This window comes from Euleptes europaea, chromosome 1 (assembly GCF_029931775.1).
Source record: "Euleptes europaea isolate rEulEur1 chromosome 1, rEulEur1.hap1, whole genome shotgun sequence".
NCBI classification, from domain to species: domain Eukaryota; kingdom Metazoa; phylum Chordata; class Lepidosauria; order Squamata; family Sphaerodactylidae; genus Euleptes; species Euleptes europaea.
In genome coordinates, this window is record NC_079312.1 from 78,745,776 (window position 1) to 78,772,299 (window position 26,524).

General features: G+C 44.6%; 1 protein-coding gene across 4 annotated transcripts in view; it reads right to left on the bottom strand.

The window, feature by feature from the left end:
• PDLIM7 (PDZ and LIM domain 7) overlaps positions 1-26,295 on the bottom strand; it is a 52,736-nt gene extending 26,441 nt beyond the window's left edge. For 3 of the 4 annotated variants that reach the window (XM_056857179.1, XM_056857202.1, XM_056857193.1), the window contains exons 1-2: positions 26,270-26,290; positions 10,693-10,799 (exon numbers count right to left, since the gene is read on the bottom strand). In XM_056857179.1, the coding sequence (XP_056713157.1) occupies positions 10,693-10,797 (105 nt within the window). In that variant the 5' untranslated portion in view covers positions 10,798-10,799; positions 26,270-26,290. Of the gene's footprint in view, positions 1-10,692; positions 10,800-26,269 lie in introns of all 4 variants that reach the window. The other variant, XM_056857186.1, reaches the window with a different exon arrangement.
• Between the last annotated feature and the right edge of the window lie 229 nt (positions 26,296-26,524).

The window sequence follows — 26,524 nt, forward strand, 5'->3', positions numbered from 1 at the left end:
GCAACATACAGCCATCCTTGTCAAAACAGGCAAGCATCTCATAACACTCCGGGCCCCTGTCCAAAATCCAGATTTTATTATTTGCATTATAGGCTGCTTCCACATGGAGATTTTGTTCCGGTTGGGCATTCCAACTGCAACGGCTTTTTTTTTGAGCGCCAACAAAATGTTATCTCCTAATTATCCACTGAGAGCCAGCATGGCATAGTGGTTAAAGTGTCAGACTAGGATCTGGGAGACCCAGGTTCAAATCCCCAATCCGTCATGGAATCTTGCTGGGTTACCTTAGGACAGTCACACACTCTCAGCTCTGACCCTGGCAAATATTTGGATGGGAGATCTCCAAGGAATACCAGGGTCGTGACGCAGAGGCAGGAAATGGCAAACCACCTCTGAATGTCTCTTGCCTTGAAAACCCTGGTTTGGTCAGATCACAGTCAAAGTGTCTTAGTATGCCATGAGGGCAAGATGAGGCATATTTCTGAAGGTGCCACCCATATCTGCGCTGTTGTCCTTTTCTCAGCACCACCTCCAGCACCTGCCATTTATCCTCAGTGCACCAGAAACCTCTATCCCTCGTCATTGTGGACTGGGATCCTGTAACTTCTAGAGCTGTACTGAAGCAGGCACAGATTCTCTACTCTCATCTGTCTACGAAAAGCTGTATCCGCCAAGATTCCTCCCATTCAGCTCAGCGGTATAGAAGCAACCCTGTCCTCCTTTGCATCTAGTCACTGTATTTGGAACCAGAGCAAAAGCAACTGCACACATTTTAGTGTGCAATTAAAACAAGGCTCTAGAAAAGCCCAAGGTTTGTGGGAGACTTTAGACTTTCTGATCAATGCAACTGACCACGGAGCACTGTCTAAAGTTAGCTCTGCAATTGTCAGCTCCTGACCCAAAGTGCACTCCTTGCGCTCTTCAGTAGCAGGTGGCAATTCTATTCACTCAGCTGCAGTGGCCTGAGTTGCTGCATCTTCCCCTTGCTATTGAGGCAAATAATGAAAAATTCTACATAGTGTCTCTCGAAAGAGTTTGGGCTTTATATGCTCATTATTTATATTTGCATCCCTCATATTTAGAACACACATTGTCCTTTTGTGGACAGCCAGAATTAAAAGCCTGATTTAACCGGTTCTGTCCCGTTTCTCCTATCAGAAGAATTTCTTCAAGTCAGCACCTGACTGAACTTTCTGTCTTAACCCAACTGGGCTCCTTTTCCATCCCACCACATGCTATACAGAATGACTACGAGCAGTGGCTTCTCTTGAACCAGTCCACTCCCTGTCTTTCCCTAACTGGATCCATTTCATTGTTCGTTTGAACTTTCCGAGATACTCTTAAGAGTGGGGAACAGAAATATTCTTAAGAAATAACACAGAGAATAAGAAACTTACCAGGAATATCTCAGAAAAGTGCAGGATTCTATGAAGAGCAATTAGGCTTGGGGCAATGGCAGACCGTCATAAGTACCGAAACCCTGACAGAGTGGAATAAAGGGCCTCCCTGCCCCCAGGCATGGAAGCCTCTAGAAAAAACTGGAAATGCCAGACAGAGCCATATTTATTTATGCAGAAGAAGAGCTAAATTACTATTTTTTCTGTCAGGACTTTTAAAGACAGAAAGACTGCCTAACAAGGAGAAGTCTTGTGATAAAAATGTAGCAGGCAAATCTCTTCCAGTCTGTCAGGCAAACAGGAGGCACAGGTGCCCTGCCAGGAAAAAATAAACCTGGCAAAGGTAATCATAGGGGAGTATTATGCTTACCAACCTATAGCACTAGTTGGCAAACCATTAGACTGAAACCCCCTGCGGTACACCCCGCAATCTCTGAGCAAGTCCATTTGGCAACAGAGCAAGCTTTCCTCAACCTCAGTAACGGATACTCAGAACACGTCTATCACACAGGCTCAGCACAGATGTAAATGCTGTCCTAGGTGACCCAAAATAGACTACGGGGATCAGTATAAGATTCAGGATAGGCCAGAGTGGTGTAGTGATAGAGATTAGAACCAGAGAGAGCCAGGTTCAACATTTGGCTACTGAACTTGAAGACTGGTACGTGCAGGAACCCTTTAGCAAAGTAACAAACGACGGGCAAATATTGACAGCCTTAATATACAAAGGGATCACAGATAAGACCAAAGTATTTTTGCCTACTTCATACAGCTCAGAACAGAGACTGGGAGGGAAGTCCAACTATTCATAAACTCAGCTGCAGCCTAGCTTAAGCGGAAATATTGTTAACTTGGATTACCCAAAATTCTAAAGAGGCAGAATGGAGCTTTACATATTTTAGTAGGCACAATACAGATTTGCAGAAGACCTTACATAATGCTCAAAAAATGTAGACAAGTTTATAGTGTTATGTCTCCTGCTGTTCAGTTATGACAGGGAATAACTGACAGGGAATAATTTGAGAATATGCCTTCACCATATTCTCAAGGGCCACTGCTTTCTAGATAATGATATATTTCCAGCCCCTATACCCTATACCATTATTTTTGGACTCTGTAATAAAGGATTAAAACTGTTGTGAAATCTTTCTTGCTATACCTGACTGTCAAAATCTTGAGGGCCAGATAAAATTGCTTTGGGGTCTGAATTGTTTCAGAGAAAGATTCTTCCCTGTAGGCTAGCCATTACCATCCCAGAATTAAAAAAAATGTTTAGCCATAGCATGTCTCTCTGATATCAGGTAGAGGTGTTTTGTTTTTAAGATAAATAAACATGACAATTTTGGGGATAGGCTAATTCACTCCAAAAGCTGAAACTGCCTGTATCTTGCTTGCCTACCACTGGTACAAACAGAGGCTGCATTTGGACATCACAGTAAACTGTACTTTATAAATCAGGATTTGTTTATACCCTAGCAGGTTTTAAAGTCTAGATGCAGATGGTCCAACAAACTAGGATTTCCAACAAAGCTTTGTTGCTGATTTGTTAACCACAGCTTGTACCAATTATGGTTTATTGCAATATCTAAATTCATAAGAATTTATTGAGTAACCCCCACCACCACCACACACACACACACACACAGCCACCTGGCCAAAGCAACTGCAGCATTAGGAAGATGTCCTTCTTGCTGGGAGTCAGAAAGGAAGCAAGAAGAAGGCAAACTAGGGCTTACACACAAAACAGGTTTTGATACGTATACTGGGTAAACTAACCAGAGTTTGTTGCACAAACTATGGCTTATTGTAGTATCTAAATACAGCCAGTATCCCACCAAGACCTGGACTTTTCAGAACCTCTTATCAGTTGCCTGTCAGAGTACAGCTCAAATATAGCTATAGTTCAAAGGAAAACTAATAAAAGGAAGTCCTTTTGAAAGTTTTGTGGTATAACAGGCCATGCCCCGTCAGCATCTTATTGTGTCTTTATAGAAGCTACTTGGCGCAGAAAGGTCACTGGGCCAGACAGCTACTTTCAGTTATATGAAAATACTAGGGAGAAGGGAAACCAAAAAGTAAGCCAATTAAGAAAGCAGACAGCACCATTATGCCCCCTTCCTTTATTTAGTGCCAACAGCATGCGAAGCAGAAGCAAACACAGAACAACAAGAGGATACTGACAAACACTCTCGGTTTCTCACTTTTTCAGTGAAGGATCGGCACCCAGAGGTTTGTAGAAGCAGCAAGCGATTTCAGGGAATCCCCCCTCCCCAAAGAGTTCTTGTCCCTGCACTAGAAGGGATGGGAGTGGGCAATTACACCGAATTTCACCAGACGTTACTAGACTGGCCTCTGAAGAAAGGGAGCCTGGAGTGAATCAACTCCTTTCCCATAACACAATCCATGTGTCATACTCAAGCCTGTCAGAGTTACCAAGCCACAGGAATTTCTTCAAGTCTTTATGTCTGCTGGGAAAGAGGATAGGGCAGCGGGCGGCAGCCAGCCCACCTCTCTGCAGGCTCACCTCTCCCAGCCATCTCATTCATCTCCCTCTGTCAGCAGACAGAGACATTAGCTCATCAGTAGCAATGCAATACCTACCCTGGGGGCAGTGAGGCATTAGCCCAGAGAGCCTTCCTGCTTCACTGACCTTGGAGGCAGAAGGGAACAGGAGTGTTATTGCACCAGTCAGCCCGCTCAGAGCCAGCCAGGACTGAACGTTCAGACCTCAAGCACAGGATCAGCAGAAGGCCAAGTTAAAAGTCCCATGTACCCCAACCCAGATTAGATGACTGGAATGGAGGTGAACCAGGCAGTAGCTTCTCTAACTAAGAATCATAGAATCACAGAGTTGGAAGGGACCACCAGGGTCACATAGCCCAACCCCCTGCACAATGCAAGAATTTCACAACTACCTCCCCCCCACACCCCCAGTGACCCCTACTCCATGCCCAGAAGATGGCCAAGATGCCCTCCCTCTCATAATCTGCCTAAGGTCATAGAATCAGCATTGCTGACAGATGGCCATCTAGCCTCTGCTTAAAAACTTCCAGGGAAGGAGAGCTCACCATCTCCCCAGGAAGCCTGTTCCACTGAGGAACCACTCTGTTAGAAAATTATTCCTAATGTCTAGACGGCTATGTGAGGCTATGTTCTAAAAATCATTTAGAACAAGCAGACTCATGGAGCAATTTCTTTTCCAAGCCCAGGCCCAGCATCAACTTGGTCGGGTACCTCAACAGGCAGGGGGCCTGCAGCCTGTCAAAGAGATACTAGGGAGAAGGGTGACCCAAGCTAGTAGGCCAGAAGGCATGCATAAAGGTCCTATTCCACCAGCACTGGGAGACCCTCCCTTGGGAGATTTTTCTAGAGGCACCCTATAATTACAACACAGGAGCAACTGGAAAGGATTTCCCAGTGCAAAGGGAACAGAGAGAAGTGTACTGCAACTGCCTCACACACCACCTTTGGACACATCAGGAGTGATCTCGGTCAGAGAAGGTCCTTATAGGTAGAAGCCAAAAAGAACTCAAGAGAGTAGCTTCTCCTTCATGCCACTGCTGCCGTTGCTATCTCCTCAGTCTCAGGCCATGAAGAAATATGATATTCCAGCAACAGGTAGGGGCTCCTACATTCAGCACCATCCTAAAAAAACATCAGGATTGAGGAAGAAGTGATGGTAGAAAGGAAGCAGGAAGTAACAACAACAGCGTGCAAGTAGAGACCCACTGCGGACCTCCCGCCTGGGGCACAAGGAAACCTAGAGACAGCCCACTCCAGAACAAACTGAGAAGCTCTTTGCTTCAAACCAATATGCACACGCTCTCTCTCTCTAAATCACCCAGTTCCAAGTGCTAGTTATTAGTGAGAACAGGTCTAGAGTGTTTTGTGGCAACTCTTCCGGATATCCCCTCAGTAACCCTTTTCTATGTAACACTTTTTTTTTTTTTTGCCTGACTGGTTGGGAAGGAAGTTGCCTCATTGTAAACAAATGCCAGGTTCTTACAACACAAGATCTCAACCAGGACTTCAGGCACCCTCCCCCACTTTCCTCTTTCTACATCTCAGCTACACCCCACCCCTGCCCCAGAAGCCTGGAAGGCCAAAACACGCTGCATCTAAGGTAAGAGCACAGAAGCACAGAGAGATACACCGCTGTCTTGTACCATCCCTGCTCTTTAGGGATGAAGAGCTCCTGATATTTGGAGAAGGCCCAAGTATTTCTCTAATACCAGCTCAACATGCACGTAAAAGGACTGAACATCTGCTGTCAAATTGCAGGGAAGCTTAGCAGGCTGCCAAATCCCTGTGCAAAGCCCAGCAACAAACCCTTGATTTCTCAACACAGGCACAGGATGGAAAATCCAGGCTTTGTACCACTCTTGATATGACATTATGACATGCCACAAGAGACCCAAATGAAATACTGAGGTAGGATGCTTCTAGCATTGCTGGAAAAACCATAGGGAGAAGGTAGAAAGACGCTATGCCAAGGCTCTTCCTCTTCAGGGGAAACTCTTCTTCCTAGCATTATACAGATTCATAGCCAATGCATACTAACTGCCATAAAAAGGTAAAGGGGGTTGAGAGCACAGCATGCTAATTTCAGTTCCTGTAGTACAAGGGTCAACAATACAGGGTAACTCTCTGGTGGAAAGAGTATTTCACATTCACTTATGAGGAACTTACTATGGTCAACAATTTATATTCCCAGGATTACTATTGTACACAACTGTCTTCTATAGTAATAAGACATTTACACACTGAAAAGAGGGGGAAATATATGAAACTTGTAGAATTATGGGCCCCAGAGGAACATAGGTTTGCTCCTTCAAATGGGGGTCAGCAAAGGCAGAAACTGATGGATCGCATTAGACACACGCTCCATTCAAGTCACACTACTAGGCAATTCTGACAGATCCTCCCCACCAGGTACAATGCGGCCATCCAATCAAATGTGTCACCCTAATCCACTCTTATTAGCCTTTGAGGCAGATAATTCCCAGTCACGGGCTAGAAGCCAGGGAAGTGGAGGTTCATCTACAAGTTAGCTGGAAAGCCATTCCTTTACTCAGGATGAAATCAGGGGATGTCTGATCAATCTAAGTAGTTAAACAAGGATGGAGAACTGCTGCTATACTAGAACAGCAAAAGGAGTCACATCCACGCCCGAAATACAGAGGACAGGACAATTTATAAAATCCAAGGGCTGAGCAACAGGAGAGGAAATGGATTTACCTGACACACTAACACATCATGCTGGGTAGGATAACAAATCCAGCAGCAGACTATTCCTCTATTTTCTGGTACAGTTAGCTCTACACTCACTCTTTCCCACTTCCTTCCTTATTACTCATCGAGCCAAACTTAAAACTACCAGCTCCTCGGGGGCCATGTATTTAACCAAGCTACACAGGAAGCCTGGGGCTCCAGTTCCCTGCCCTGGCGACAGTCAGTATATTCCCAGCCACACGGCTTTGCTGAGGCCACGCGGTCTCCCATACAGAAAAAGCAGGGAGGTCAATTTTCCTTCTGGGAACAGGCACTTCTCCACTTCCTGCCTGTGGTAAAGGTTTCAGCCCTGAAGGAGACTACATCAAACAGGAACTGGTTTTCACCAAGGGAGGGAAGCAGCTTCCTTCCTTCACTCTCCACCCCTTTGGCATTCCCTTTCTTAACACCTCACATTTCATATTATTCCTTCCCTGACCTTCCCAATATGAATGTCATCAAAACCCAGGGAGTCCCAAACCTGCTTACTGCGGCTCAGTTAGAAATCTGAGCCAGCACCCCACAAACACACTCCACTTTCCCTCCCGCAAAGAAGTCATGATCTGACTACTGTAATGTTACTAACTCTAAGCCGGAAACAATCACAAGGTTTTTTAAAAGAATTTTTTTTACACTAACTGATCTCATTTGATATTGTTTCAATACAATGCTCTGCATATTCTACTCGCATGCCACAAAAGGGCGTAAAGTGATATCTAGTGAAGAATTCAGCATGCCAAAAAACTCAGTTCTCTCCTTCTCTTCAAAAGATGCAACAGTCTAGTTCTTATGATGCAAGTCAAGCAAAGCTGCATAGATTTGCTATTGTGGAAACCTGATTTTTTAAAAAACTTGGAAAAAATGACAAGCCAAAGAGTTAAAAATTCATTTCAGCAACTAAGGCTTTGGGGAAACTGGATAATAGGAAGGCCAATGAATTACCTTCTTGTACCAAGTTCCTAGGCCACCTGACAAGTACAGCCAAGTCACAGCGCATAGTGTAGGCAGTCTTAACCTGGCCTATGGGCTTCCTCAGACAAGGCCCACCTTGGTCCATCCCTTTTGACAGCAGAGGGTGTATTTTTATCCTGTTCTCCACCTGACCTCAGTAGTTCTCCTTGGTTTTCAGAACTCAGCCTTGGGACAGCTGAAGCAGCTGGACATAAATTACTCCACCTGCTGCTTTCCATCACCATCTCCTCCTTCTGCAAGGGCAGGAGCCCATGTGCCCTCTATGTCCCCTTCCTCTTGATGGCTTCTCTAAGGATCTTCCATCAGTGTACACCTTACCTGCGAGGTTGCGGGCAACAGGCACAAAAGGGAGGTCATTTGGCTGAACTGGGCAGAACCAGAACCAGAGGCAAAGTGATCTCAGCTCTATCGGTGCTCTGGCTGAGAGCATACTGCCTTCCTAGCGATATGCAAATAAAATCAAATAACAGCCAAGAGTGTGTGCTTCGATTTTCATTGTCTGCTGCGTGTGTGTGTGTGTGGGTTGGGAGGGATGTAGTCCAAACCACATGCAGGATCCTTTTATACTCAAGTTCCTGTTTGCTTTCCATGCAGGACCTTTCACTTTTAAGAGACACACAACTTTATTTCACACACCTCGATAGAGGTTTCAGTCCCCTTCTGAGCCCAATGGTTCTATCCCTCCACTTACACTAACAGTCTTTTTTCTACATCTTTTACTTTTTGAGCCTTACATCACTGCTTGCATATACCTTAATTTTCTGCCTATAAATTACTTTAGCGGAAGATTAACTGTGCTGTTTCACAAATCTCACCCTCTCACACTTACCCCTCTTTTTTCAGTATATTAGATCATTTATCAAGAACTGCATTTGTGCAAGCTCAGCAGGAAAGGGGCAAGTGACATCCCAGGCCTGCATTCCAGGAAGAGAAAGTACACACCTATGGGAAATACACAGATCTTTTCTAGGGAAGCAAAGGGCAAAACTAAAATAAGCTGAAATGTGATGGCAATGAATGCACACTAACCCACTATCACAACAGCACAGGCTAGGCAGCCTCCAATTCACTAATCAGGGCAGCAAGCATCGCACAACGCTCTCACTGGAGCTGTTACTGATACTAGCAGACTTGCCAAGGAGGAGAGAGCCAGACCACAAAGTACAGGCCAGGTGTAGCCACTTGCAACTACCCAAGCAGCAGTGCCTTGGACTGAGCAACAAACAATGGCCGTACTCAGCCATGATGCCCACTGACCAATGCAACTAGGAACGTACAGTGCAGGAAGGAAAGGGGTCCCAAGGCCTGACCACAAAGGAACTCTCATACAGCTTGCAAGGGATGGACTGCAGCATGCGAACACAAGGGAAACGGGGCTGCTGTTCTAGTCTGGCATGTTGGTGGGAGGCACTAGCTGGGGTCTCTCTGCAGATAGGCTGTCCTCTGTCTAGGCAGGGTCTTTTGTTAAAGAGTTGGCCATGAGCCAAGAGAAACTTGGAAGGGGAAAAACACACACACAAACCCTGAACAAACAGCAAAGGCTGTCTCAGCACAAAGCCCTCCAAGCAGAAAAGCAGAGCGTCCTCAGAGATGGGCTGGGAGAACAGACTTGTCAGAATGGAGAAGCAGAGATTGTGAATAGACCCCCCCACACACTGCAAAAGATGAGAAACCAGTAAGGCTCGGCTGGGGCAAGATGGTGGCTCAAAACCTGTAGAGTGCTAGGAAGGCATTTGAGTAGGGGGTGAGATGCCTGGCTTTGGAGCGTGGGGGGGGTTGGGGCTTCACGGTGCCTTCCCTCAGCCCTTGGGGTTTCTCGCTTATAGAAAAACATTCTGCTTTGCCAAGTGGCCGCAAGCGTCAGCAGCGGCTGTGCTCAGCATTCCAAGGCTTATAAGGCAATTCCGAGCAGAGGAGGAGTCGTCTGCAAACCATCCACTGACAGCTTCATGAGGACCCAGCAAGCCTAGAAGGGCACTTTCAGGTCAGGAATTATACTCCTAGGCTGATACAAAGGGAGCTCCTTCAGACCCAGAAAATAAGGCTGATGCACACCAGCGCAGAAGAAGGGAAAGCTGCAAGACTGAAATGGTGAGGAGTGATTTTTGTAATTATCAAAGAACTTCGCGCTCATCCTGAGGCCTCCATATTAAAGATGGGAAATGGAGGCTGATCTTGTGGCAAGGCTAAAGCTTCCCTGTGAATCCAAAGCTTTGAACCAGAGGAATCCCCCCCCCCCACCGAGAGAATGGCTTAAGCACCGTGCTAATAGCAAATTAAGCCTCACTTACCACGCAAGAAGCTTAAGAAATCAGCTCCTAGCAGCCTGGTAGAAGGTATCAAGAAGGAAAACGGCAAGTGCTGGCCCACACTAGTGATTCCAACATGACCACATGCACTTTCTTCCCCAGCACAGACTGCACATGGTTTCCCCAGCAATTGCTAAACCCGGAGTGGGGATATAAATGTGTCAGGCAGAGACCGAGTCAGAAGGCAGCCCCGGATCTCCCAAACTCGCCAACAGCACTTCAATATGCGAAAGAGGGAGTTTAAAGAAGGCATCCCCCACAGCGCCACTGTTTGATTAGGTGCCAACACAACCCAATGCCAAAAAAGAGTCAAAGGCAGCTTGCTGCCCTGTGGAAGCTGCCATTTAGTAAGCTGCACTCCCTGGCATCACATTTGGAACAGCAAGAACATGTATTCGCATTACCACAATCCCTTCCTGTGGAGAGCTATCTCCACCCAGCCACCAGCAAGAGCCACTACCACAGGATCCAAAAATAGAGTGCAGGAGCCTCAAGAACCTGATATCAAGTGACAGGCTGTTGCTCAGAGCTCCTTCTGACATCATGAGAGCAGGGAAGGTTGGCAGCACCTCAGGCAGAGCCCTTATGACAATGACACCAGCACAGAGCCAAGGACAAAGAAATACATGCAGTAGAAGTAGTGCAGCATAACAGAGCTTCGTGTCTGCTCGGCACCCTTGCACATGGGGGCTTAGAACGTAGAGACGGGGTCCTTGCAAAAGGGGCTTCAGCTGGCTACTTACCCGAGAGATGGACAATGGCATGTTGAAGTCCTTGCCGCCTTGCAGCCGGAACCCCCATGGCGGTGGTCCCTCCAGCACCACCTTGTAGGAATCCATGTCACTCATTTCTGGGGAGGAGGGAGAAAAAGATCCTTAAGTGAAAGAGTAACAGTGGAAGGGGCAGCTGTGGAGGAGGACAATTGAAGAGTAGGAGATGCCCTCCATACATAAGAGGTTCCAGTGCCAAAATGTTAGTCAAGCAGTGGCAAGGGGAAGTGCAAGCTGCTCCCAAAACCTCAAAGTGCAATGTATGTGCACATCAGGGCACATCTCCCCCCCCCCCCCGCACATCAGTGCTTTCTTTATTATAGCAATGCCTTCAGCTTTTTCTTCCTCCATCTTTAGGGTAAACCTTCAGAGGTTTTCCTGCTGCAGGAGCACACCAGAAAACAGGCAGAGATAGTACACAAACATGCTGAGAAGAGGACTTCCTTCTTCAGCCCTGCATGGTCTCACCTCACTGTTATCACAGCAATGCCTGTTGTGCAACATCTACCAAAGGGCCACTATGCCTGGGAGTAGAGTAAAATGCATATTCTGAACAGATTCACATGACCTATGGAAGGTCTTGTTTTAAATAAAAGTGAACTTTTGTGGTGACCTGGCTCAAGTCAGTCAAAGCAACTAGATGGTCGTGTGAGCCAGCTTGCCTCATGCCTAGGAACTAGAATGACCATGGGTGGCAAATCTAGTCATGTAACATACGCAAGTCAATGTTGATTTGAAATGGGTGCACCACCAACACCAACCCATTTTAAGTCGCCTGTCCTAGATCTTAACCCATGCAGAACGTGGAAGTTACAACAACAGGAAGATCCCATGCTAGGACATGCCTGGACTACCATCAGGCCTCCTAAGGAAGAGGAGTGGTAAAAGGCCCCTTGCGATGCAGCACTTCTGGGTGTAAACCGGAAGTGATGTGAACACGTCAGTGCAGCTGCACATGCAATCTTTGCCTCACCTCCACCCCAAAAACCTTCCACCAGAGGAGAGGGAGTACCTGGCAACCCTACACCAGATACCCAGAGGCAGTGGCTCTGAAAGGTGCAGGGGGCTATAACAATTGCTAATTAGTTGCTGACAATATTTTCAAGGTTGGGCTTTCCCAAGGCAATTTTAACTGATAAAGGCACCAACTTCATGAGGAAGGTGTTGCAAGAACTTTGGAAAGTCTTTTAGGCACAGCCCCTAAAGACCTCGTTTTACTACCCCCAGGCTAATTGTCTAGTTAGTAGAACATTTTAACAAAGCCTTAAAACAGGTCCTCTGAGGGCGGGAAGAATCAGAGAAGATTGGGAGAGTAAACTGGCTGAATATGCAATCATGGCAAAATTGACAAATTATGTGAACAAAAAACCACCTAAAGAATTTCAAGAATTTGCGTGCTTGGTGGAAGACGACGACCATCCCAGTTAGAAGGAGTGTACCATTCTTCGGTCAAGGGTATATGATAGCTGCACTCCAAACAAGCCCAAGAAAAATGGAATGTATATTATGTGTACGACTCATTAAAAAATCACCTTAAGAACGTAAGAACCTTGATTATGTATGCATAGTGAAATGGGTTAGAAAACAATCATAATTGGGAAACAGGAAAAAAGTCTAGGAAAATGTTACAATTAGCAATATTGCAAGTGGTTTTATTATATGCTGTATTTGAATTGATAATAATATTTAATCTTAAAACAGTGTTTAATAAGCATCATATAGAATACTTAAGATTTGTTTTAAGATTAATGGAATGCTCATTATTAAACTATTATTGTTATTACTAATCCTCTGAGTTGTGTTTATTGTGTATTGGAAAGAATATTATTGTCTGCTAGTTTTGTTGTTTCTGATCAACAGCAATAGCACGGGCTCCTAACCCCTTTGTGGTTTGCTGTTGGGGAGGTCCCACAGATCTCCCCAGGCTCCTACCCATTTGAGTTATTTTTTTTTTTTTATAATTTTTTTATTGATTTTTATAATAAATCCAAAAAAAAAAAGAAAAAAAAAGAAAAAAATAATAATAGTAAAATAAAAAGACAAAAAATAATACAAACATAGATAGAGCGTACAATTCTGTTACACATACGTTGTTATACATATAGAAATATATATTACGCCCTACTTCAAAAATCCACCACCCACCACAGTGCCCATCACCAATGGACTTCCGATGGGGTGTAGTGACTAATAAAAGAAAATCACATTATTATACATTAATTAAAATCACGTTATACTATAATTCGTTAATTAAATTTTTAAGATCCGTTTTTGCCGATTTATCCCAATATGCAGCGGCCTTTGACCACATAATTTTAAATTCCTCCATATCTTTACCATGTAAAGATGCTGTAATTTTGGCCATCCGCATATATAACCATAGTTTTTCTCTCCATTCTCTAATTGAAGGTTTAATCGTTTGCTTCCACTTTTTTGCAATTATAATTCTAGCTGCTGCAAAACTATATTGGCATATGACTCTATCACCTTTATCCAATTCTCTATTTGGAATGCCCAATAAACAAAAAGCGGGATCTCGCTTGATTTTTACTTTAATAAGATTGTTAGTTTCATTCATAACTAATTGCCAAAATCTTCTAATTTTTTTACATAACCACCAACTATGCATAAACGTTCCTATATCAGTACCACACTTCCAACATAACGCTTTATCATCTTTTTTCATTTTACTCAATAGAACTGGGGTTATATACCATCTATAAAACATTTTATATAAATTTTCCCTTATTTCATTCGAAATAGTAAACCTAAATTCATTTTTCCAAAGCTTTTCCCAAATTTCCAAATCAATATTATATCCTAGATCTCTCATCCATTTCAACATGACTGGTTTAATCCTTTCTTGTTCTAAGTTCAATTCTATAAGTACTTTATAAATCCTACCAATCAATCCTTTATTACCTTTCAATAATACTATCTCAAAATTAGATTTGGTATGATTAAATCCCAATCTATTATCTTTAATAAAAACATCATTTAATTTATAATACATAAACCAGTCTTTTAATTGGAGTTCTTCACGTGTTTTCAATATCCATACCCCATCTCTATAGTCTATCAATTCTCTATAAATATCACAGTCCAAATTTAAATGTGCACCTCTTCGCATAAAGGCTTCTATAGGATTTATCCAACCGGGAGTTTTACTTTCTAAAGCATCTTTATATTTATTCCATACATATAATAAATTTTTCCTAATAATATGAAAATAAAATTCCTTATTCACTTTCTGCTTCTCATACCATAAATAAGCATGCCACCCAAATCGTAGCTTATATCCTTCTAATTCTAATAACTTTGGATTCTCCAAGAGAATCCAATCTTTAATCCAGGTGAAACATGCCGCTTGGTAATACATTTTTAAATCCGGTAATCCCAGTCCTCCCGTCTCCCTTAATTCTATTAAGTTATTATATGCAATCCTGTGTCTCTCTTTACCCCAAAGAAATCTCAGAATATCTTTTTTCCATTCCTCAAATGTCTGTACGCCTGCCACTATTGGTAAATTTTGAAACAAAAAAAGCATCTTGGGCAATAACATCATTTTAATTACTGATATTCTTCCCCAGAGTGATAAAGGAATCTTTTCCCAACTTATCAAATCTTTTTTTAATTGTTGCCATTGTTTCACATAATTATCCTGAAATAAATTAAGATTATTATTTGATAACCATATTCCTAAATATTTAACTTTATGTTCAATATTGAGTCCCGACTTTTTGGTCAATGTTTGTTGCTGTGAGAGAGTCATATTTTTAACCAAAATTTTTGTTTTTGCCTTGTTAATTTTAAAACCTGAAAGCTTTCCATAAACCTCCAATATTTTGTTCCATTTGTCAAACTGTTCATTCGGGTCAATCAAAAAACATACTAAATCATCCGCATAAGCTTTAAGTTTATAATGATTTCTCCCTATTCTTACCCCTACTACATCATTAGATTTTCTAAGATTATTCAATAAAACCTCTAGTACTAAAATAAAAAGTAAAGGGGAAAGAGGACAACCCTGTCTCGTTCCCCTTTGAATTTGAATCTTTGGTGATAAAGATCCATTCATAATCAAATTAGCTGTTTGATGTGTATATATACTTTTTATGGCAGTTTTAAAACTATCACCAAAACCCATATATTCTAATACCTTAATCATAAACTGCCAATTAACATTATCAAAAGCTTTTTCAGCATCCAAAAATATAAAAGCAATTGGTGTTGTGTCTTGTTCCGCATATTCTAAAAGATCTATTACCACCCTAACATTTTGACTAATCAATCTCCCTGGTAAAAATCCAGCTTGATCATCATGTATTAATTGATTCAATACTCCTTTTAGTCTAGTAGCTAAAATTGCTACAAATAATTTATAGTCAATGTTCAACAATGAAATCGGTCTATAGTTTTTAACTTCCAATATATCAGAATTCACCTTTGGTATTAAAGCTATATTTGCTTGCTTCCATGTTTGAGGAATAATACCTTTTGTCATCCCTAAATTCATAACTTCCAAAAGATAGGGGATTAATTGTTCTCTAAATGTTTTATAATAATATGCTGTAAAACCATCTGGTCCAGGAGATTTATTCAATTTGGTTTTTTTTATAGCCTGCTCCAATTCATCCTTGGTTATTGGAGAATCTAAAAGTTCTTTATTTTCTTGTGTTATTTTCCGCCAATCCCATTTAGCAAGATATGCATCCATTTCTACCTCTGAAACTAACTTTTTTTTATATAAATCTATATAAAATTTCACAAATGTATCTACTATCTCCTCTTTAGTTCTTGTTATCTTGCCCTCCCTTCTTATTTGAGTTATTGGTATTTTTTTATCTTTCTGTTTAATTTGCCAAGCTAACATTTTACCTGGTTTGTTAGCATGTTCAAAGAATCTTTGTTTGGTATACGTAACTTTTCGTTCAATTTCCTCAGCAAGTAAGAATTCATATTGAAGTTGGCAGTTTCTAATCTTATTTTGTTGTTCTTGTTTAGCCTCTTTATCTTGCAATCTACTTAAATATCTCTCCGCTTGCTTTATTTCATCTAATATACCTTTTTTCTTATTCTCCCTTTCCCTATAGTATCTTGTGTTTTGTTGAATTAAAAATCCCCTAATTACTGCTTTACCGGCATCCCAAACTATGTCTTCACTGGTACCTTTATCGATATTTTCTATGAAATAATTTGATATTTCAGTTTTCAATTTATCTACAATTTTTTTATTTTTTAAAAGAAAGTCATTCATTCTCCAGGGTTTGTAACCTCTATTTCCCATTTCAATTTTAACTGAAACCGCGTTGTGGTCTGAGAGCACCCTAGGTAGAATCTCACATTTTTCTAACTTCTGTACCAGACCCTCTGACATCCATATCATATCTATCCTGGAACACGTGAGATGTCTCTGTGAAAAAAAAGTATATTGCTTCCTATTACCATGTGTCAACCTCCAGACATCAAACATATCCCACTGATCTATAAGAACATCAAAAATCCCTGGTAACTTTCCTTCATTACTTACTTTTTTCTTTTTCCCAGATCTATCTAGCTTAGGTACCTTAACTCCATTAAAATCCCCCATCCATATCATTTTTTCAGTAGCATATTCAGCTAATAATAATGCTAAGTTCTCATAAAATACCTTTTGATTTGTATTAGGTGCATATATTCCCACAAGCAATATCTTTTGGAAACCAATTGTTACCTCCAACAACAAAACTCTTCCCTCTATATCTTGATAAATAACTTTTGGTTGTAATAAAACAGATATATACATAGCTATACCATTAGTTTTTTTAGTGCTATTACAAGCTGTAAATAAAGTACCCAACCTAGCATGTTCCAGCCTCACAACATCCTTTGGGAGTATATGCGTTTCCTGTAAGCAAATAATATTAGCATTAGATTTTCGTAAATGATGAAATATTTTCCTCCTTTTGTTGGGAGAGTTCAATCCATTAAAATTCCAAGATATAGCCTGTAACATATCAAATTATCAATTAGATTCCATATATTTTCACAGTATACATACTTGACTCCTACTACCACAACCCCCCTCTACCCCCCATCTGTTCGATCTTCAGTCTTCAGGTTCATCATTTAGAGAGTCCTCTGATGAAGCTACTGGCAAATCTCCGCCACCAGAAGCTTCAGATGCCTTTTCTTCTTCTGTAGATTCTCTAGTTGGAACTTGTTTAGCTGACTTGAAAGGTTTAACCAGTTCTGCATCATATCTTCTTAAAAACTGGTCTGCCTTATCCACTTCTGTGTACTTGAACCTTTTCTCCTTAAAAATAAAAGAGACACCCTGCGGATATTCCCATCTGTATTGAATTCCACTGAGTCTTAAGCGCTGGGCAATCTCCATGAAATCCTTCCTCTTCCTCAGTAGTCTTGCAGGTATTTCTTTCATCAGCCTCAGAGACTCACCTCCAACCTTCAGTGGTGTTTTATAATGAGTATTAAGTATTAAGTCTCTGTGGCTTCTAGAAAATAGTTGAATCAGGCAGTCCCTCGGTACTTTATTCCTGGTTGCATATGCTGAATTTATTCTGTAGGCTGTCACAATCATCCCTGCAATCACCTCCTCAGATTCTTGCAAAAAATCTGCCAAGAGAACCGACAGATATTTGCGCAAATCCCGCTCCTCAATTTTCTCTCGCAATCCACGAATACGTAGGGAAGATTCTTTTATCTTGAGTTCCATCATTGCCATCTGATCATTTTGGATCTCCTGTCTGTCAGCTACAGATGTTATTGACATCTCCAGGGTATCCACCTTCTTCTTAGTTTCTTTAGTATCCTGTGAATTTTTTTTGAGCTTGGTTTCTACCCTGTCTTGCCTGACAGCCAAAGATGAGATTGTATCCTGCAAGGCAGCTATTGCAGCTGAGTTCTGAGCTATAGTAGCTGTATTCTGAGATAGCTCCTGTTTCATTTCAGTGACATCCTGATGGGTCTTAGTTAGCAATTCAAAAACAGAAGTCAAAGTCACTTCAGGTTTAGTTTTTAAAGGCATCTTGGCAGCAATAGATGTTGTTGCAATTGGAGAAGTTGTCTGTTTGGTTGTTTGAGTTATTTGAGTCACAGAGGACCGTCTAACAGGAGGCTGTACCACCAACTTTGTGTCTTTTAAAATGTCCTTAGTGTGTTTCTCTTTCTCACCCATTGGTGAGGCAAAAAAAAACTGGAGACTGAAGTTACAAATCCATTATAATCCAAGGGAAGGAAGGGGGGGGCAGAAAGTTTCTTTTATTTCATTTCATTCAGAACAAACCACTTTGGAAAAAACAATCACTGTGACCACTATAAAGTTTCTATGCCATGTCACTTGATTATCCTCCAATTCTTTTCTCTTAGCTCAATGGTCTTTAGTTTTAAAAGAAACTTTTTTTTTTTTGTGAGTGCGTCACTCAACTGGCAAAAAGCCAAAAAAAGAACAAAAAAGCGTAACTGAATTATAGATAGTTTCAGAACTGTCCTTCAAGAAAGAAAACTGCCACACACCCCAAATAGTGATTTTTAAAAATCAGAAAAAAACTTTATTAATAATCCATAAAAGAAAAAGTCAGGTCCCACCTCGCTCTCTCCTGCCGTCTTCTTTAAGATGGCGCCGGCTATTTGGTGGAATCTGCCAGAGCAACCGCCGCCGATTTCTCGGCGGCTATCGCTCCCATGGCAGCTCCGCCACCGGCACCCAGGACTGCATCCCCTCTTGTCCCGAGGGGTGCCGCTTGCAGGCTCTTCCCGGGGCTAATTATGTGCCCCGTAGCAGCGGACGGCAGGAGCGCTACTTTCGCGCTTGCAACGGGGGGTCACCTGACCCGGAAGTCACCCATTTGAGTTATTGATGGGCGGCATCCCCTGGGGCAGGGGTCGGCAAACTCATTAGTCAAAAGAGCCAAATATCAACAGTACAACGATTGAGATTTCTTTTGAGAGCCAAATTTCTTAAACTTAAACTATATAGATGGGTACACTGTTTATTAACTTAATAAACTTTAATTAAAGTTTTAAGTCTTAATTAAACTATAGGTACACTGAATAAAACTTGATATCATACTTAATAGTGATCTTATTTATTGATCAAAATTAAATTGTAAGTCCCTGCCATTTCCCCCTCCCCGTCCAGAGTCCTCGTCTGGAGGCCTGGTCTACCGCCATAAAAGCCTATTGGTAGACCTGGCCTCTGGCTGAGTCCCATTGGGAGGCCAGGTCTACCCATTGGCTTTCTTCGCAGTAGACCTGGCCTCCGGAGGCCCATAGAAGCCAATTGGTAGACCTGGCCTCTGAAGGGGGACTTTTTCCCCTCCTCAGAGTCCAGGTCTACCGCCAAGAAAGCCAGTGGGTAGACATGGCCTCCCAATGGGACTCAGCCGGAGCCCAGGTCTACCAAAGGAAGCCCGCTCTGCCCAACAGCTGATAGGCAGGCAGGGGGGCCAGGAACTGCCGAGCCGCCCGCCCAGCAATCGCGCGGCTAGATGGGAGGGAAGGCTTTAGCCTCCCAACCATTGAGGGAAAGGGGGACCCGGCCATTCTCCAGTGCGGGGGGGGGGGGGAGAGAGACAGCACACCCGCTCACCTGCTCTCTCGCGCTCGCTCTCAGGCGCGCTGGCTCCGCAGCCCGGCTGCCGGCGCAAGTGCCGCACTCAATGGGCCAAAGAGCCGCATGCGGCTCGGGAGCCGCAGTTTGCAGACCCCTGCCCTGGGATATCTAAGATCTGGTAAGGGAGCACCGGGAACAGCAGTGTAGCTCAGCATGGTCTACAATAAGCCACATATTGAACTTGAGGGACATTGTCATAACTGGGCAGCTGGGCCTGAAACAACCTACAGAAAGTTCAGCTGAAGCTTGATTGGAAGGTACAACCACAGGAGTTCCAGCCCAGGCAGTGAGCCCTTCCTCAATAGCAAAAATTTTTGCCAGTTGGCAAGGTCCATATGAGATGGTGAGAAGGGCCAGACCTGTTAATTATGAGATCCGATGTCCCAACTAGCACAAGCTGTTACAGACACTCTATATCAATGTATTGAAGGAATGGAGACAATGAGACGGGTACATAGGTAAGGTCCTTGTGGAGAGCACAGAGCTGGGCCCTGAGGCCTAGTTAAGCACAGTATCCACACTACTGCAGCTGGATGACTCTCTCACTGAGCAACAGGTACAACAGGTGAGAGGATCAGAAAGACAGCATGAAGATGCTTTATCCCCTCAGCCAGGATACACCCACTTGGCAGTACTGCGTATCAATACACTGAAGGGTGCAGTAGTTAGGGCTGGGTCCCAGTCCTAGCCCATGTGGATGGAGGAGATACTGCAGGAAGATGTGTGAGGTATGTTGTGTTTGGGTGTGACTGAGGAACCCCACAGTCAGTGGCAGAGCCCACTAATACTAGTTCCTAAGCAAGATGGGTTGGTACACATTTGCACTGATTTCAGACAGGTGAACATTTTGTCTAAATTTGATGTATATCCTAGGCCTAGGGTAGATGCCTTCCTAGAGCCCCTGGGCCATGCCCAGATACTTGATCTTACAAAAGGACACTAGCAAATCCCCCTGGCCTCAGAGGACTGCATACCTATTTTCTCTGGTATCAGAGGAGCATGCCTATTATTTTGGGTGCGGTGGAACACAGGCAGGATGCTGCTGCTGCAGTCGTCTTGCTTGTGGCTTCCTAGAGGCACCTGGTTGGCCACTGTGTGAGAAGACTGCTGGACTTGATGGGCCTTGGTCTGATCCAGCAGGGCCTTTCTTATGTTCTTATGACTGTGAGAAAGCTGCTTTCCCTTCCCCTGAAGGCCTGTACCACTTCAACCACATGCCATTAGGGCTGCATGGGGCAGCTGCTACCTTTTAACAGCTAATGGATAATATGCTCAGTGGGTTGGATGAATTCACAGCTGCTTATATTAGTGACATCATCATATATAGAGGGCTGTGGATCTAACGGCCAACCCTAAGAAATGTTGTATAGGCCAGCGGGAGGTGTAGTACATGGGCTTCCAAGTGAATAGGGTGGTTCACCCAGTCTACCACCAGGTCACCATCCTGGAGACCTGGCCCCTATCTCAGACAAAAAGAGAGGAACAACCTTTCTTAAGGCTAGCCAGTTATTAGGTAAAGGTAGTGCCCTGTGCAAGCACCGGGTCATTACTGACCCAAGGGGTGATGTCACATCACAACATTTACTAGATAGCTGGCTACACATTTTATGGACCTTGGAAAGATGGAAGGCTGAGTTAACCTTGAGCCAGCTACCTAAAACTGACTTCGGTTGAGATCAAACTCAGGTTGTGAACAGAGCTTTGACTGTGGTACTGCAGCTTACCACTTTACACCACGGGGCAGTTATTACCACCTGTTTATTCTCTGCTTCTCGAGGCAGCCTTCACACTGACAGAGCTCATCAAGAAGTGGCATGATCAGTAGCAGCTCAACAGGCATTCCAGCAATTAGGAGCAAGCCTGCACTCCCAACCAGTGTTAAGTATTGCCTGACTTTGAGCAGCAATTCATAGTACAGACCAATGTACCAAACATTGGACTGGTGGCTGTATTAGCCCAAGAGTGGGAGGATAGGAACACTCCATGGTCTACTTACGCAAGAAACATTTTTTGTTTCGAGAGCAGGCATACTAGGTGGTCAAGAGGGAAGCCTTGACTATTAAGTGGGCAATAAAGAATCTTAGATACTAATGCGAATGGAGCCCCCCCCCCCGGTAATAATTGATCATGTCCCTCTGAAGTGGCTGCAATGTATGAGACATCAACCCTTAATTTACTTTATGGTACTTGGCCCTGCAACCCTATGGGTGCAGCTCCACGAATAAAAAAAGGGAAATGTCATGGAAGAAATGGGCAGAGAGAAAGGCAAGTTTGCTTGGAAAGGCTGAGAAGGTGCAGAGGAAGGGGAGGCCAGAAGAGGAGCTTCATCCTTGGGCAAGATAAGACAACCAGACCTGGTCAGGCCTGGTAGAATGAACCCATGGCAGAAGCACATCTCATCCCCCTAAGGTTTTAAAGAGGTAGAGCGGGCGAGTGAAGGGAACGGCGCTCATGTGGAGACCTGTTTGGACTTGGTTCATAGCAATAAAGGGAACCTTAATGAGCACTGTTGAGTCTGGGTGAGTTTCTGCCTGTAATGGAAGACACTTATGAAGCCCTGCTGCCCCTTAACAGGGCCACACGGGGTTAAAAACAGGGGAAGGGGAGAGAGACAAGCAGCCAGTTTTAATTGGCAAAGCCATTGGGGGGTGAAAGGGTTTAAACTCCTTCCTTTTCCCACTACAGCTCTGGTCTGAATAGGGTTCTACACAGATGCTATTTTACTTTTTTAAAAAATGCTAGGAAGACCAACTCTCCCTGCATTTCATCTAATTAGGCCTCAAATTTGTTCACAAAATTCACAGCTGCCAGGACTTGGAAAAGGTTGCTTCACACATACACGCTCCAGATGGCCAAAGCCTGGCTCATGCCAATGAACCCCAGTTCAAAGGGGTCATAAGGTCATACCATTATCGTTTTTAATCGATGGCACTCCCACAAGTGGCAGATAAAATTGTGACTTGGGAGTATGATCATATCTTTGAGGATGCATGCTCCTCAAAGGGTTGGGAAGAGGAGAAAGAGGATTTGCTGTTTTCCCACAGCCTATAAATAGCTGCTGGCCAAGGAAGACAACAGCAGGAAATAACCTGGACCTGATTTCCCTGACTGCCCAGGAAAAGAAGGCCCACAATCACACCTTGCTACTTTGGGGGTGTGCTAGTCAAAGCACCCCCAATCTATAGCAAGCAGGCAAGGAAGTGTCCAAAGGCCAAGCACTCCCTTCCCCTCCCCCAGTCTCGCAAGGCAGTTTGTTGTCTATATAAGGCATGCAAGACGACCCTGTCATATTCCACTGGTTGCTCATCAGGATTGGGAGAGATGCAAATGACTGCTGCAAACATCAAATAGCTTCCTGGCAGGGACTACTCAAGGAGCTGGGAGGAAAAATACAGAAGGGGAGAAAATATGCACAACGCAGAAACACAGTGTTCTTTTGGGCTATCTAGGACACCCCTCCCCACCCAGAGTGGGTGAGAGAACAGAACAGGAAGGCCCACTTCCTTGCAAACCAGTATGGGAAATGTAGTGCTCCCACTTCAGGATAAACCCCTCACCAACTAGCCAGCAGACCCCTCCCTGGCAGGCTGGGATACTTCAGACTGGAGGATTTCAGCAGCAACAACTTAATACCTTTTCTCCATGGGAATGGCAGAGGAATGCAGTCTCCGCTAGGAAGAGGCTAGGAGCTTTGATTTCTCCACCTCCTCCCAAGGCTGTGAATCGGCATAACATGCCTGAACAGAGGCCCGAGCCACAGGCTGCAGGAGCGCCTTGGGCTTCCACTCTCACAACAAGAGCTCGCTCGGGAGTCACTTCGCTCCACTGAGATTTTTTTTCCAGCCACACAACTACGAACTGCAGCAGCAGTCAAGCAGTGACAGCGTGGATACTGGGGGCACACTGGTGTCACAAAGCAGGGAGTTCTCAGGCTGCGCTTTGTGACCTTTAAGCAGCTAAAGATATGGGGCCACGCTCCCCCTCCCGTGCCAGTTGACTCTGTGGGAAGTGAGTTAAATCTGGAACAAATCAAGGCCCTCAGGCATGGAGAAGAAACAGAGAGCAGGCTGGATTTGGGAAAGCACCAGTGAGCACAGACACTGGCCCTGTACCAGGCTCATGTAGCAAGCCCTTGCCTAGTTATCACCTCCCCAGATGCAAGGGAATGCAGAAGCCAACTTAGTCAGACCACAAATCTACATGCACTGATAGACACTTTCTGCAAGTGCCTGAATTTGTTAAAAGGAGGACTTGAATAATGGAAGATGTAGCAGGGCAGAACCAAGACAGGAAATGGGAGAGAATGGGCAATCCACGGCAGCTAAACTCAAGACTATATAAGGACTATATAAATATTGCAGATAAAATCGCACAGATAGAGCCTGCCATCCCTTTAAAATGTTTCCACACGTGCCCTTTGCAAGTTTGAACGGTCACAAACTCTTCTCCAATACTTAAGACACATCAAGAACATTCATCCCCATGAAACACATGAAGGGGCATGGGCCATAGACACCCACTGACACAACGGGAATCAGAGGTGCACCTCATTACAGAGTGGAGTGGCAACACATACAGAGTGAGAAACTTTCCACAGCAACTCTCCCTGAACTCCAGAAAAGCAAGTTGCTCCTCATGAGGCTGCCATATCAACAACTGCAAAAAGCCATCAGATTCCCCCCCCCCCCGTCCTCCAACAGGGGGGAGGTGGCAGGGCAAGAATCAGCAAAGACTAGCCAACAGAAAAGAGAAAGAGCCTTAAATACCAACAAAATTTCTGGCAGGGTACGACTAGCTGGGCTCCCTTTCTCTTCTTTTTGAGCCTTGCCTGCATGTCTCCAGATGACGACCAAGATTATTTTTTGTTTTGTGGATTCAGCTGGCAGACCGCAAGGAAGGAAAGAGGCGGCTGAGCAACAAATAGCCAATCCCAGCAGGAAAATGCTGCACTAGGGCCCCTTACTCCTTGGGAAACTTTTAACCTCCCTCCAAATAGGTCTTTTACACAAAAATTAATCTAGTCAGATATGAGCCCTATGCAAGCCACACTGCCTCAGAGGGAAATAAAAGTCAGAGGTACCTGGAGCCATCTCCTTCCCTCCCTTGGACGGTCCTTCCATACTATTGGCTGGCACTGTCCTACCTTGGATCATGAAGAAAAGAGCAAAGGTTAAGACATTGACCTGAGAGCCAGTGTGGCGCGGTGGTTGAAGTGACAGACTAGGATCTGGGAGACCCAGGTTTCAATCCCCGCTCTGCCGTGGAAGTTTGCAGGGTGACCATCGCCCAACCACACATACTCAGCCTAACCTACCTCACAGGGCTGTGGTGAGAATAACTGGAGGAAAGGAGAACAATGTAAGCCACTTTGGGAAGAAAGGTGGTATATAAATGAAGGAAATATAAAAAAATTACTAGCTATCTTCGTGCAAAAGAAAACTGGACACTGGCAGGGAACCCTCTCAATTTTTAAGGCAATTATAAGAATATAAGAGAAACCCTGCTGGCTCTTAACAAATCTCCTAGTCCAGCATTCTGTTTCCAGGAGTGACTAACCCTGGATGCAAAGAATGCAGGAGGGCAACGGCTCTGCCTCACTAAGTCTCCAGCACCTATCCCTTAGAGATATACTGTCACTGAACATGGAAGTTCTGTTTAGTCATCACACCTTATAGGTTGGGGCATTCTTTTCATGCACCATTCACAAACTGACCTTAAGACAGGTCCTGAAAGGGAAGGGGGCATCATGCATCTCGGTCCTTTGCACAACACCACTATTGCACATACATTTATTGAAACCACAGTTTCAAGACCACAACTCTTAAGCCAGACGCCAGATTAAAAAAACAGGCATGTTCCACATAGCCGAAAATTGTAAAGCAGACCTCACTCCAGAAGCAAAACAGCACACAGCCTCTCTGGAATTCAGAGGTCCTGAGCATGTTAAAATATTAGGTTACAGCTCAGAGACACTTTTAGACAGACGACAAGAACAGATGTACAGAACAGCACCTTCCCTGGATGATACGTGTGCAAGAGCACACATGCACCAATCCAGACTCTGGACCGAGGCCTTCCTACTAAAATACTCACTCTGGTGCCTACAGCACGTATTCCTTACCCCCACCCAGTTAAGAAGAGAGGGATGCTCTTCCAGTGTAGCTACGCTACAATGTCCCACGAAATGGGACATTCCTGTTCTAACCTATTACAGTAGTAGAAAAGGGCAAGAGTCCAGTAGTCTTTTTGTTAAAGACTAACAAAAAAAAATTCTGGTAGGGTATGAGCTTTCGCGAGCCACAGCTCACTTCTTCAGCTCCTACCCTGCCAGACAATATTCTTGTTAGTCTTTCAGGTGCTACTGGACTCTTGCCCTTTTCTGCTACTGCAGACAGACTAACACGGCGACCCACTGTAACCTTTTACAGGAAGCCAAAAAGAAAATGCCAGACACATCCTGGTACCACGAACAACACAACCAGCCTCGACACCGGCGAAGGGGCGCGACCCACTCTCCTGGCAGAAGAGGGGGAGATTCGAGGCAGTTCGCCAAAGCAGAGGAGACGACGGCACCAAAGAACAAGAAAAGGGGGCACGAAGCACCCCGAGGTTTTCCTTTACACCCTCCTGAGCCACCGGGAGGAAGGAAAGGAGGAGAGCATGAGCGTGCAAGGAAAGGGAGGGTCCCGGACCGCGTGTCTCCGGACCGCTTTGCAAGGGCACGAAAGTGAACGGAGGGGGAGGGGGGAGGGGGGAGAGGGGGGAGGGGGGAGGGGGGGAGGAGGGGGGAGAGGAGAAAAGCGCCCCCAACCACCCAGGCGCTCCGCACAGCAGCTTCGTGGAGCCCCGTCGGCCAGTGGCGCCTCGCTTTTCGCAGTGGCCTCAGAGCTTCCCCGGGACAAGCCGGACCCCACCCGACAAAGACGAGGCGCATACCTGCAGGGCCCAGGCGACCACCCCTCCCTCCTCAAGGCGGGACCGGGCTGCTCCGCCGGCTCAGCCGCAGAGCCTGCGGGGAAGCGCCTTATATACGCGGCCGGGCTGAGCGGCTCCGCCTGCTCAGCGGTCCGGCAATCGCGCCGCTTGTTAGGAGCGCATGCGCCGCGTGGGTTGCGCCTCTTGGGCGTAAGAGCGCCTCCTGTCGGCCTCAGCGGCGGTGTGAGGAGCAAGCCTTCTTTGGAAACAATTCAC